Source organism: Malaya genurostris, chromosome 3, assembly GCF_030247185.1.
Source record: "Malaya genurostris strain Urasoe2022 chromosome 3, Malgen_1.1, whole genome shotgun sequence".
Taxonomy (NCBI): Eukaryota; Metazoa; Arthropoda; class Insecta; order Diptera; family Culicidae; genus Malaya; species Malaya genurostris.
The window spans coordinates 258,298,598-258,313,570 of NC_080572.1; the positions used below are offsets into that span (position 1 = coordinate 258,298,598).

General features: G+C 35.2%; 1 protein-coding gene across 1 annotated transcript in view; it reads left to right on the forward strand.

Annotated features, from left to right (window-relative positions):
• Positions 1-659: 659 nt before the first annotated feature.
• LOC131434666 (nuclear transcription factor Y subunit gamma) overlaps positions 660-14,973 on the forward strand; it is a 193,748-nt gene continuing 179,434 nt past the window's right edge. Inside the window, exon 1 of the mRNA XM_058601636.1 lies at positions 660-1,846. Coding sequence (XP_058457619.1) covers positions 1,769-1,846 — 78 coding nt within the window. The 5' untranslated portion in view covers positions 660-1,768. The remainder of the gene's footprint in view (positions 1,847-14,973) is intronic.

The following is a 14,973-nucleotide window of genomic DNA, read 5'->3' on the forward strand; positions in this document are numbered from 1 at the left end:
AGGTCTTGCAATTAATGGCCGTAATAAAGTACTACGACTATAGAGTCTGAGGACTCCGTTTCTGGAAACAATAAACAAATTCTTTTTCGTTGAATGAAGAAGGAACCATCCCACCACTAAGTGGCCTAAAAAAGTTTTTTTTAATGCGAACTTGATAGCAGTCGTTGTAGAATTGAACTGATATACGCTTTTTAAATAAACAATACAATAAATAAAAACGAATACCATACAAACAATACATTAATAGAACAGTATCATAGCATATCTAATTTATTATTTTATCCCCTATTTACCGAACACTTCGATGAAGTCTCTCATTCTCATTCCCCGATGGGACAGGGATTTGTCGCTCTCTTCATTCCACTTCAGCCGAGTTAATTCGTTCGTTTTATCTGCACAAACACCATTCCGACCGAACTAGAACTCGCGCCCAACCACCCCAGCAGCGGTCGTTCGTGCTCTCGCTCTCTCACTCACGTGTACCAGCATGCCACACGCTCAGCTGGTTATGTCAGGAAAAAAATGAGTTCCCTCCGGTAAGGTGCTCTCTCACACTCTTTCGGCTTTTCCTTTCGGTATTATCCGTAGCATTGTTTTCCACCGGGGGCATGTTTGTATTGTTCCTTCCTCATTCAACCGTCAGTGGGTTATTAGTTGCGCGACAACATCGAACGTAGTAAGACGCTTATCGTTGCTCGTTTCGCACTCGAACTAGTGTGCTTTTCCTGCTTAGTTGGGGCCTCGAACCGAACCGATCGTGTCGGATTCTTTCCTCCACCCCCTGGGGATCCGGCGGAGCGCCACCCAGGCAGTTGTTATCAGTGAACAGGAAGGATTTTCAGAAGCAGGTTTTTAGTTTTGGTAAAGCGTTCGGCTTGAACAGTGCGGTTTACAGGGAATCCAGCCAGTGATCAACAGTATTTTGGGGGGAATTGGCATACCGCTAAGCCGGTGAATTGTGCAAATCCGTTCGGGGGAAAGAAAGAAGAAGTAAATAAGTTTGGTGATAAAAACAGAAACGAAACAGCGAATTTAAAATTCTGTAAAGCTTCCGAGCTCGGTGCTAATCCTCGGCACCGCAGTTAAGAGAACCTGAAACGCGCGCGAACATCGACTTAAGTAGAAACGACAGAACAGTATATGGGGACCGGTCGGAGGCTCAAGACCCGGCAAACTATTTATAAGAAAAGCCCTTGACGACCCACCGCGAGTTCGCCAGCGCCAGAGAGTGTTGTTTTGAAATCCACTCACATGCGAGCCCACCTCGAGCCGAAACACACGAGGAAGCGAAAGCGGGCGAAACAAAACATGATAAATTTGTTTTTGTGTTAATTTTTAATCTGATTAAGGAAGGGTTAATTAATGCATTTAACATTAATTCGCGACCAGCACAAGAACAAGGCAACACGGTTAGGAAGAGTTGAATTATAGTTAGTAAAGGATCTCCGACTCGACATCGTCGTGAGCCGGGGTGCTGATTATTTATCTGTTCTTGTTTTTGCCCCGAGTGTAGTTTTGGGACTTTGGAAAGTGTCATGAAGAGCAAACCGTTGATGGTTTTCGAATTTTTGCGGTAGAGTGGGAACGCATACCGACCGAACCGAAGCTACCATTTAGCTGAACAGGGCATGTATGTTCTCCAATGACGCCAATGATCCGCATCGTCCCAGTCAACGGTGAAACCGTGGTGAAACATTACCCCTGCCTTAACCAGAAGCACTAGCGCAGAGAAAGCGAACAAAACAATTGAAAGTTTGGGAACGGGTGCATGTTCTTTGGCATGGATTTTCAAAGTGCAATGGAGACTTTTGCCGAAGCCTGGGTAGCCGCAAGTGCCGGAGCACAGGTGAGTTCAAGTATTAAATGATTGAGCGAAAAAAATATTTGCTAAATTTTTGAAGTTCGGGTATATTTTGTTCTCCGTTTAGGCTACGACAAGTTTCTAATTTCCCGTAATTTTTTCTACCAGAACTGTGTTTCACCTGTCTTTGAGTTCAGTTGACAAACCCTGAAAAAAGTAATTTGGTTGAGGCGTCCTTAAAATTTTCTAAAAACATTAAACACTAAAAATCCAAAATAATAAGTATAGGGATTAAATTGAAATTTTGAAAACAAGTTTAAACATTGCAAATTTGACTCTATTGAATTGAGTAATATTTCGAGAGTTGCGAATTCGAAAAGAATTTTTACCGATCTGATCTATGAGATACTTTGAGTGGAAGAGAGAAAAAAAAATTAAATTTTTAAAAGCAAAAACGATAAAAAGAATTTTGAAACATTTTTTAACAGACGTGTTTTACGACTTTCAGTTACAGAATTAATTATATTCAACCTTGGAAATAATCAATAATGTTTTCAGTGAAAACCCATTTGAAGATGGATCGAAAAGCTTACAATCTGCAAACATTACCAACTTGTGCATAACAACTAATCGATGCTTGAACATAATTTTAAAACAGATCAGGAACGATAACAATTCTCTAGTCTGTTAAATACATCATTTAGGGGTTAGCCAAATTTTGTGCTAGGGCACATAAATGTTTTTATTATTTTTACGTTTCGTCTTTGACTCACCAGTGCAGAGCAGTTCAAATTGAACTGCTTAGTGCTAAACTCGGCTGCTAAATGTTAAATACATATTTGATGCTCTCTATACGCTGAAAAATGCAATAAGAATCTAACTTTAAAAATCAAACATCGAACAAATATGTTTTGACTGAACGTAGAAAAATGACATACAGTGATTTATTCATCTTTAAGAAAATAAGTATAAATATTTTTTCCATTGTTATGTCACTTTTATATTTAAACGATTTTAATCGAATTTTCTAACCATTAACACTTTTTCGAGTCCTCAATTGTTCTATTACAACCTGTATCGGGCAACATGACAATTTGACTATTACAACAATAATATTTTCATTTTTATTTACTTACTGACTTTTACCAATAATAATCTTGATTTTTACCAAATAGGAGAATTTCAGAGATCGCAGATCACATTAGATGAATAAAAGTGAATGGTTGATAATATCTATATAATTATTGTTTGAGAATTTTTACGTTAGTTGAATAAAAATGCTCTTTCACACACTTTAGTGATGTTTTATTAATGTGCGGCCTAGGGATTTGTGGCACATACAGTTTCAGATTTCATCTTATCTGTTTTGATGAGCATTCAATTGACACTAAGCGAATTACATACTTGTATATTTTTATACAAAACCCTTTTTCCGTAATATTTTTGATGGTGTTTCTTGTCTTTAGTTATATTAGATATGATTTTGATCAAAGTTATCATTAAAAAATTTCCCAAATGAAACGGCGACTAAAACAGTAAAATTCTACGTATCTAAAACAAATCTTGGCTTCCAAAAAATGGAAAAATGACCAGTTTTCGAAATATGGTGTATGAAAATTTCGCACAAAAAAAAATTTTTACAAGTGATCTAATCTCTCACATATTGCAATTCATTAAAATTTAATTTTTCAAACGACGGAAAATTTCATATGTAATGATTTTATGCTGGATTTTATACTATAAAACTGTATAAACTGCAATAAGCATTCGACTAGCCAGTGCGACTGTATGGATTTATATGTGCCATTAATCTGCCAAATACATGTATGTTTCTGTGGCTGAGCCGATTAACGGACGTACTTTGTGATGCAATGATTCTCGGTTCAAGTCGCGGCGGTCGCTATCAGTATTTTTTTTATTTCAATGAATTTCATGTACGTGTTCTTGAACGTAAATTTTCGTTAGCTGTGATTCTTCCTTCAAATGCATCCTGTGTGATGTAAAATCACAGGTTTTTTCGAAGTGTGCAGCGAGTTAACCAAAGTTTGTGCTTGACGACCTATACATCATGCAGATGAATTACTTTGCATAGAATATTTAATGGAGATGCGTTGTCAAGATTAAATTATCTGAAATGTGGAAATTTTAAATTATTTGACCATATTGATCTGGTATTTGATTACACAATAAAGTGAACAAGCAAGCATACAGTCAAAATATCAATAAATTTATATCGGCTCGGGTCAATATAACTTCGGAGCAGTATTTCAACAATATTTTGAATTAGTTTCGAAGCTTTTGATTTGGAATCTGCCGTTCGTTTCTTTTTTTAGCTCGATTATAGAATTCATCAAATAATGCTTTGGTCCTTCGACTTTTGGGTCAGATGAAAAACCGTGTACGGAGTTACGAGTGGAACCCAAGCAAGAAGCAAAAAATGTTATCGACCTATATAAAACGCTTTATTTGCTGACGCTCCTTAATTCTTTAGTTTACTAGCTGTTTTCAAATATTGAAGTGAGTATGCACACTAGAAATAAAAATCTATGTGAATTTACTTTCCCTGAACCAGAGAACGACAAAAACTATACCTCTATTTGAATGACATTACCAAACCCTTTTTTGTTGTTTTGATTATAGATTTTTTAACCATAATGTCATTCGCCTCTTCGAGCCAGAAAAACTTTCTGACTCTATGTACGGGGTTGGGAATCGAACCCAGGTGGGCTGCGTGAAAGGCATCGACTAACCCATCACGCTATAGCCGTCCCCATATTATTAAACGAAACAAAAATGCATGAATTTTACAATATGCGGTTTTGTAATTAGGGTATTAGTATTAGGATAACACTACATTCGAATCAGCTTCTAACAAGGATGCAGTATGTGGCCGAGCATTGTCATGATAAAAAAATATGAGTTCATACGCGATGTCATTTTCTGGGTGTGTTTTTTTTCAACGCATGATTAAAATGAATTATTCAAGTTCAAAGCATCATCCTTTAATGGTTTCACTACGCGGTTCGAATTCGTAGCATACCTTTAGCACCTTTATGATCTCAACATATGTAGATAATAACCAAATTTGTTTCGATGTTCCGCTTTGATGTTGATTTGGCTGAATATGACGGATTGTATTTTGTGTTTAGGATGATAATAATGAACACATTACTGAAAACAAACACGTCGCGAACACAAGTTAAAAATGCACTAGGCAAAAATACGGTATGCATTTAGGCGACATTATTTGTAACAACAAAAAAGCGTTTAAAGAGTAACACCACCGTACTGGTTTCAAGCTTAGGTCATTTGGATTCCGAACTTACACTGCGAATGCTACAAACTGAAACAGTTTACTGTATGTAAAATTGAATTTTTCGATTAAATGACAAGCAGTGTTGATTCAAAAAGCTGTATACAAGTAGTTTCTGTAGGTGTACACTCGTCGTATCCACGTCATATCCACGTCATATCCATCGTGAATATTAGTGAACCATTTTATAGAGATGAAAATGTGTTCTTTTCTTTCTTATACTCAAAAGCTGTAGCATGTGAATATCATACCGACAAACTGAATTGTCTATTTAACTTTACTTCAATATGTAACTGCTTTAAAATCCAAATTTCGGGACTCAGAAAGCCGAGTGTTTTGCAGAGAAGACTCTTACAAAATGATTCAATAGGGGCGTGAACTAAGGATCCCAAATGTGATTTTGACTTATTAGGACAATGAACGATTATCTCGCTTCTGTCTACCGATAGTATGGTTTAAACTATTGTGTAGAGTTAAAATTGAGAATCAATTGATGTCCAATTTGTTAGGAATGAGCATTATGTAATTGATTTGTTCGTTATGCATAAAATGGGTGGAACTTTGATACTTCATAAAAATCTGATTATTTGAATGAATACGATTTTCAAGCAAGTTTTCTAAGTATTCTGGATAATAATACGAAATCTAGTTCTAGATCTAATTGAAGATCTGGAATTTCGATAACTTTTCTTGTTCGGGACGTTAAAATCTACATTATGAAGAATATGTTACTTAAGTGTCAGTGCGCTCGTAAATTTCGGATAAAAACATATTACGATTAATCTCTCTAACACGATGTTTTAGAACGAAGAACGGAAAATACATACTGAAAAGAGAAAAAAACCGAAATCGGTAATATAAATTACCGAAAGTTATCGGTAGTAAAATGATTTGATGCTTTTAAAATATTTCTTTCACGTTAACGGCCAATGTTTCGAAGGTTTATTCCGCCATCTTCAGAGCAAAACGACTACAAATATTTTTCTTCAACTAAGTTCCAACATAACAGATGCGGAAATTTGAGTCGATATGCGCTGGGAGGTGTTTGTTAGCAGATTACTCGTTTCCGAATCTTTTGTTTTTAATGTTGCAACCTGGTTGACGAAAAATATTCGTAATCGTTTTGCCCTGAAAATGAAGGAATAAACCATCGAAACGTTGCCCGTTAACCTGAAATAAATATTTTAAAAGCAACTGATGACAAAAAAATCAATCTTCTAGTTCAATCATAATTTGTAGACATCATTACTGTGCTAATGTGACCCGAATAAAAAATATTGTAGAAAAACAATACGATTTGTTGTTACAAAACCTTCCACAATTTTGCTTTGACCTTTGAAAAATATTTTAATATATTGTTTTACACTATTCAATTGATTGTGAACATACTTTTTACAATAGAATGTATAGGTTGTTAAGTATCGTAACAATTCAAATCATAAAATTTTCTCATATGTGTTTTCTTGGAAAACAATCAAATGTACAGTTTGCATATTATTTCAAACATCACGTATACAATAAATTCAATTGTGAATCGTAGAAACAATATATCGAATGGTTGGAAATCTTGTCAAGATACAATAAAATATATTGTAAACCATAGATCTAATTGTATATCAATCTTTTATGCTGTAAAATTTGGAGCAAGAAATGTAACATAAAGTTACTTTACAATTCTGTAAAATTAGTTTTGATTTCCTTCGAAGAGATACGCGACACCGATTGAAATGCACAAATATTTTTTCTAAACTGTTAATGTGGCACATGAAATCTAACATTTTAAAATTTATTGGTGGCGCCATCTTGTGGGAAATGAATGACTGATACAAATAAATCTATACTGTGGCACTTGGTAGCCAAGTGCAAGTTACACTCGGAGCCTGGCTGTCATTTGACAAGTTAAGTAGTTATTAATAGTATCGTTTGTAGAATTATGTCACCTGTAAAATTCACATTTTTTTCTGTGTGGAAGTCATCAACTGATATTTTTACTGTGTTTGAACCTATATCAATTTAGCTATATTCTGTTGTACTTCACAGGGCTATGTTTCAAACTTTCACTATTGAGTCTTTCATTGGCTTCTTCCATTTGTAATATTGATTTTGAATTTCCATACACTGTACACAAAATGTCATGGAATTCAACGGAAAAGATATGGATTTTAGATGGATTCATTTTTCATCACCCATCAACATGTGCTATAAATGTCATCAAACCTCTCCAAAAACGAAATGGAACAATTCCAAACCCATCACTAATTATCTTCATCAGAATGACGTAGACCACAAGGCCACGTCTTGCAGAATTAGTTTTTCAACGAAATGAAATATTTTCGATGCGCCAATAATTTTCTCAATCAGAATCAGCGAAGGTAGTGCGGTTTGGTGTGGCACAGATTAAATTTGATGTTGAAATCACTGAAGAGCTTTCGTTTTAGACATGGTGCTTCAGATACAGATACAACCCGGGTTGGCGGTTCAATGCATAGGGCGGTGGTCTTACAAGCCTGTTGTCGTATGTTCGAGTTCCGACCTGGAAAGATTCTTAATGTTAGTATGATCGTAGCACCAGCCATGCAATGGTTCTGTTCGTCGTCTGCGAAGTCTGTTGTTGAAACAGAAGGTCAAATTCCATAAAAGTTATGTAACAGTAAAGTGTTGCTTTGCTTTACTTCAGATACATTTTATAATATACATACATTTTTGCTGACGAAAATGACAACACACCTATTGTAGGACAGAAAATTTCACATCGTCGGCGACTTTTAGGATAAAGTAAATAAGTCTGCTTACAATGAATTTCACTACTTGTAGTCAGAATAAAGGAATGGGCAGTTCTACAACTCAAAGCGGAATATGACTTGCTTCTTTAGGCAAAGAAAATTGGATTACTAGTGCTATGGTCCTTACTGTTTATGGTCAGGGTATGCACAAATAGAGTGTAAGATCCACTGGCTAGATTGTTTCCTCTGGTGTCCTGCGAACTTTCCGATTTTCTTTTTTCTTGAGAAGCAGAGTGTTGTTTTCCGTTTCGTATTTCAGAAATCGTTAGAGCTAAAGCTAAAGCTAAACATAGATTTTGGAAACATTATTTCAAAGAGACGGGCTTAGCATAGGTGAGTAAGACAATCGCCTTTTGATTAGACTACTTGGGTTCGATTTAAAATCCGGGTCATACGGCTTGAATTTTCTGATGTGAAAGGCAAATGTTAACGAGGAAAAAATATTCACGCAACAATATCGGTAGCAGTTGATTTCGGTCTTGATTATTTTGCTAATGAGTACATTTGTCAAAAAAAAAACACACACAATTTTTCGAAGATCAATTCGAAAGGTCAAAGGTTGTTATACTGTTAAAAATGATTTCCAAAGTTTTAATTCAAATTGCAATGAATTATCATTCTTTGATAATCTGAATCTATTTTGTTTTCATTCATTGCTCGGATAAGATAGTTTGTGAGGCAAACAGCTAAAGATTATACTGAAGTTTCGCCCGAATTCCCAGTGAATCACCGTAATCAGAAATTGTTTCAAATGGTTGATCCGCAAACTACTTCTCTATTGGGTCGCTGCCGTACTAATCGGCACCGAAGCTGCACCCTCTAAACTTCACCATATCCGGTGAATTCCGTTGAAATTGTAGTGACGAAGCGGCGGCAATCGGCTTAGACAATCAAAACCACTCCGATAAGTTTCCTGCTCGTTCCTGAAGATTGGGTGGCACCGGAGTCGGCTTGGCAAATAATGCACAGTGCAGTGCAAAAACCCCGGCAGAAATGAGCGGACTTATCCACTAGGCGGTTTTATTTCGTTATTCATTCACATGATTGCTTGACTCTATCCCGCGATAAGACGCGGTCTATCGTGTGTGTGACAGTTGCTTACGAGAAGGAAATCGCGTTCTTGGAACACGGAAATATGTAGCTCATCGACTTTATATGAAGGCAATCACCGGTGAGGATGATTTTGCATTTACCGGCCCAAACGTTTGTTTCACTCACACACATACACCAACTTGTGTTTTGTGAAGAAGACAGAAGGGCTTGCAGGTGTAGGATAGAGACGGGCGTAGCAGGGAAGCTACAAATTACCATGTGCGAAAGGACCGAGAGCGGTAGGTGTTTAAAACAAAAGATCATTTTTGTTACCTGCCAATGGTTCACATGTTTGTTGTAGGATCTATGTTGGATAAGTTGACTTTTGGACGGCTTAAGCTTTTGGAAATAAGTGGTCTAGCTCAACAGTCCTAGGGGCGGGATAATCCCGTTATGTTGAGGGATGAGCTGGTAAATTACTTTTTGACTAGAATTTCATGTGTTTGAATGCGTATGAATGCAAAAAATAACTTGTACTTTGGAAGCATTGATGGCGCTACTTTTCATTGACTTCGAAAAGAAAAATGTGTCCCACTATTCCTAATACTCTAATTTTCACATATTTAACAAGAAAACAGTTTAGGTAGTTTTCGATTTGAAAAAAGTGATAGCATCGTCCTGTTTTGCCAGAAAGATTTTATTCTAGTTGATTGCTTGAATGATTCAACAATAAAAACTCTGATTAAGTTTTCTAGAGCCTCAATAACAACGGTTTGACAGGACTTAGATTCATGTAAATCAAGATATTGCGACAATCTCTAATAGTTATATATGTATTATAGCAAGCTCGCGAAAATAAAATCATATTGGTACTAAATTATTATTACACATTGTATTAAAAAAAATCTGCTGATTTTACAAATTCGTACTAGAATTTAAAAAGAACACTAACTTCTCGAAAATTGACAAATGAATTGATTTTTTTTAAATCGCTGTAGTCAGTTCAATCCCATCTAGATTTGAACCAAGCTTTTTAATCAGTTTTAATTGCTTCTTCGACCCAAAATTTGGCCGGTTGTAAGCAAGAATGTGTTAAAGCAATTCCGCTTCGAATATTTTTACCGTTTCTTCGAAAACCTTTTTCTATAAGAAAGCTTTGCTGCTCCAAATATGTAACGTTGTTCATCGAAGTCGTAGACAATCCTCACAACAGAAACTTTGCCTCCTTATGCCCGGTTTAACAAAAGCTAGATTCCATAGCTTAAGTCATTCTACATGAGTTAAGTGTGGTCAAAAAGAAAAAAATATTCAAGGGAAACAAAGTATGAAACGCTGAAACAATAGTTCATTTCATTTTTCTGATTGTACGCTCCTAGAAAAAAAAATTATGGTGGACGTAAGTTCAAGCACGCCGTAGTTTATTCGGTGATGACACAATATTACATCTATGACCAGTTAAAAATAATTTTTGTGTCTGTATCGATGTAAACTGTGAAGTTGAAAATATGGCTTACCTTTACATGCTTTGAATTGTAAATTGAAGTGAATTACGGCGCTTCTTTTATGTGCATCTATTAAGACGTAAATTTACACGATTTTCCTAAATAGGTACAGTTACAGAAAAAGACAGTAGAATGGCTTTTGGAAAATATATAAATGTAAGTTGGAGAATAATAAATTAAAATCAATGAATAAAAAGAATCCAGAATGGCGAACATAACGAACATCTTTCTAGGGTGCTTGTAAAAATTGCATTCCCGTTCATACGATGTCATCCGAAATTGATGTCTGAAGCTTACAAACGATACATCAAATTTATCAGTGAATTTGTCTCAAGTGCTCACGAAAATACTACACACTTAGAAAAAGTTACATCTTTATAGATGCACATAATAGGAGCGTCGCGATTCACTTAAGTTCACAATACAAAGCATGTGAAGATAAGTAATATTATTAGCTTCACAGTTAATTTAGCTGAATCTTACATCGATACAGACGCAAAATTTATGTTTACGTATTAGTAGATGTAATATTGTGTCATCATCGAAGAAATTGCGGCATACTTGAATTTACATCAAGTGTAAATTTCATTTATCTTAAAAGTGTACATCAAATACTGAATTTTTGGAATAGAGTAAATGCAAAAAAGTGGGTGGGTAATGTCAGAGACATAACCGAATGACGTGAATACGTATAAATTTGGCTTGCTTTCTCCTAACTACCGAACTTGCTTTCTCCTCACTACCGAACATAGAAATATGCGCGTACTAGTTGATTGATTATGTGAATTTTGCAAACTTTCAATGCGTCACCTACATTATTGTAACGATTAAATTATAAGACGGAACACACGAGAGCAAAAAACTACTGGGTTGTGTAGGGCCAAAACCGACTAAATAAAATATGCAATGTTTGAATTCCTTCATAAACTGATTAAAAAGAATATCCATATGCTTTCATCTTCAATTTTAAGAATTCTAAAATATAAATTATTGCTATCCACTCGCCAAGCATGGACAAAAAGTATCTCTATTTCATTCAAAAATTCAAGAGTAAATATTATTCACGTCATTCATACAAAGTAGTGTTTTGAGATCATCTTTTAAACCAATTGTAATTTCATGGAACAAAGATTTTGTTTGAATATTATTCAGTTTTTTTATGAAATAATGCATATTTGGAATTAGTTTGATGAATTACACTGAGCGAGAGACGCGTAACTTTAGAAATCCGCGTAACTTCGGAAATTCGCGTAAAAAAACGCGTAACTTCGGAAATCCGCGTAAAAAATCCTCCGAACTAAAGAAAAAAAATTTTTTGATGACAAATATCTTAGAAATGTATGAAACGTCCAGATCTGGTGAAATAAAAAAATTTTTTTTGTGGAAATTGACTTTGTGACATAGAAAAATTTTGAAACATCCAAAATTGAAATTTTGTTTTGATGCCGCGTAACTTCGGGAATCCGCGTAAAAAACCGCTTAACTTTGGAAATCCGCGTAAAAAACCGCGTTACTTCGGAAATCCGCGTAAAAAGAAACCGCATTAAAAAAAATCGCGTGAAAAGAGACCTCAGTGTATTGTCATTTTGTCATAGGTTTTGATCTGTAACTGAAAATTAACAATTATAAGAGCATTTTGGTTATAAATTGAATGACAAAATTGACCGTTTTAAACAATATACACAAATGTATCTCCCTCATATTAGTCAATTAAAAATACTCATGATTTATGATCATACACAGTAAGCGCCTGCTTTACTAGCGAACAAAACGCATCGTAAGGCTACAGTATTGTGAATTATTGTGAATGTTCCGTTTTTCAATGTATTCGTTTTTCGCGATACGTTTTGTGCGATGATTCGATCAATTCTTGCGGCGTGAAATTTACGCGCCACAATTTGACTCTGATTTTCACCCTAATGCTCGTCCATACCAAACATTTTATAAACCTTCAACTTAGTATTGGTTATCTAATACCATTGAAAATTGTATCATAAATTGCTGACCATATTTCCGATAAAACGGAGAAAAAAATGCTACTACGTTAAATACATAAAGAGATTTTCGCGACTAACTTGTAAATAAATTTCTGAAAGACATGGCAAATTTTGAAAAGGCGCTAAAGTAAGTCGTATTCACGACATAACCAGACATTGTTGCAATTGTGGAATTTTGAAGTTATGTTCTCAGATAACATATCTATCGATCAAAAGAAACCGCACGAAAAAGACGGCGATCGCAGAACGACTAAAATATTATAAGTTCTTCTGAATTTTATTGGTGTAAATTTGGTTTAACTAATAGAATGTTGTTTTAGCTAAACTGCCATTTTTTACTTATCGTGATGGTAGTTTAGTAAAGACACGCACCACAAACGAGTAGTGAAACGTTACAGTTGAGCAATGACATGCACCCTAATCGGAAAAACGGAACGTTTCAATGAGGTGTCGCTCGTGCAACTGAGCAATGATACAATCCCAGCAAGGTTACCTGCATGCATGAAAGCAAAACATGTCTCAGTTGTTTTAACCAATTATACAGTTATTTGAACTTAAGACGCCTATTGCAATAAATATTTTTTACTACTAGTCTCTACGTTTGTTTACGACAGAAAATATTGTCGTTTTTGCCCTGAAAATGAAGGGATGTTCCTTCAAAACGTCGGCTTTTAACGCAAAATAAATATTTTGTAAAGCAACGCTTGACCAAAACGACATCTTTCAATAAATTACAACAAAATGGTCGTACCGTCTTCACAATATAAAAAGATTAAAATTCCCATGAGAAAATTCATCAGCAAAATGTTCACAGAGCATTAGGGAATTTTTCCTCCACTTGCAGAATGGCTTGTTGGAAGAACTATTTCAAATCCGTTTTCAAGAATGTTGCTGATAAGCCTAATGCTACAGATGCACTTTCAAGAAAATGCAGATAGTACCACTTCACTTTAGCAGCAAATTTTCAAATGTTGCGCGTTTTTAAATTACATTGACATGAACTGTCCGAAAATACATTACTTGCAGATGAAATCAAGACATTTATACTGAATATCTATTTAGTACATGGAAAGCTTGTTTTAAAATTAACTCTTATATTTTTCTCCACACTTTCACTTACTTGAAACGGCCACTACGTAGCTGACATGAATGACGTTCATTTGCATTGAAAATTTTTAATATGAATTGAAAACAACATATAATATGAAAACATTGAAAACAACAATTGCAATATTGTAATTTTGTGATCTACGGGTTCTCCGGGTAAAATGAAATTGTACGGATATGATTTCATTTGCCATTTCAAACGTTGATCGATAATTGAAAAAGAGGAAAGGAATTCTGTGAAAAAATATCCCCCAGAAGTAAAACTGCAAACAGTAAATCTTCTGTCTAGGAAATAAGACAGCTCATCAATCAGAAGCGCGAGTTTTAAATGACATTTTATCATTAAAAATAATAGTGTGTTCAAGACCGATATTTTGTTTTCAAAGTATTGGCTCCCGCTTTGAATACATTTTGTCCACCTCTTTGGCATTTGATTGATACTATCTCAAAAGAAATCATCACATTACTATCTCAAAAGAAATCATCACCTTCCATTGATATCCATTCATCGAACCATCATCGTATATTCTCGGAAACTTCAAAGCGTTGCTCCTCCAGTGCGCCTTCTATCGATGGAAAGAGATGAAAATTAAAAGGTGCCAGATCTAGCGAATATAGCGGGTGCGTTAGAAGATCTCAATTAACCGTGTTTCTTGGACAACTTTTGCTGAATTTGGTCGACTGTTGTCATGTCGCACGTGTCTTCGAGAACATGCTGGTTGTTTTCCGATTAATGTGTTGTTCAAATTGATCATTTGTTGACGGTAGACGACCGAACTAGCTGGGTTCTAGAAGCTCGTAGTACACTCATCTCTTCTGATCCCACCACACACAAAGCATTGTCTTTTCCCAAAACGATTCAGTCTTGTATTCAATATTGATGGATCTAGAACTATGATGAAATTGTCAGTAGAATGAGATACCCAAAAATAACTGAAAGTTAAAACTTTTTTTGAAATGTTTGGTATGAATGAGCATTAAGATAAAATTCAGTGCCAAAATAAGTTCCGAAAAATTCCAAATACATGAATTGAACACATCATCGCACAAAGCGTTGATTGAATGCTGTGTACTTACGACACGATTTGTTCGCTACTAAAACAGACCCTGATTATGGATGATTATAATCCAGAATATTTTTAATTGACTACTATGAGGTAGACATATTTGTGCATATTGTTGAAGACGGTCAATTTAATCATTTATAACCAAATGTTCAAAATTGCTTTTCTCGCAAAGATCAGAATTTTTGGCATTTTTCTTCATTGGCTATTGGCTATTCAAAACAATACTTTCAGACTTTATGAGTTGACGAATCCGATCAGTAATCTCACAAAATCTCACAAAATGCTCTTTTTGCCTTTCTCATATAGAAAGGCTATGCAATCACTGTGAAACCCGAGGCCCGGAGGGCCGAGTTTCATATACCATTCGAATC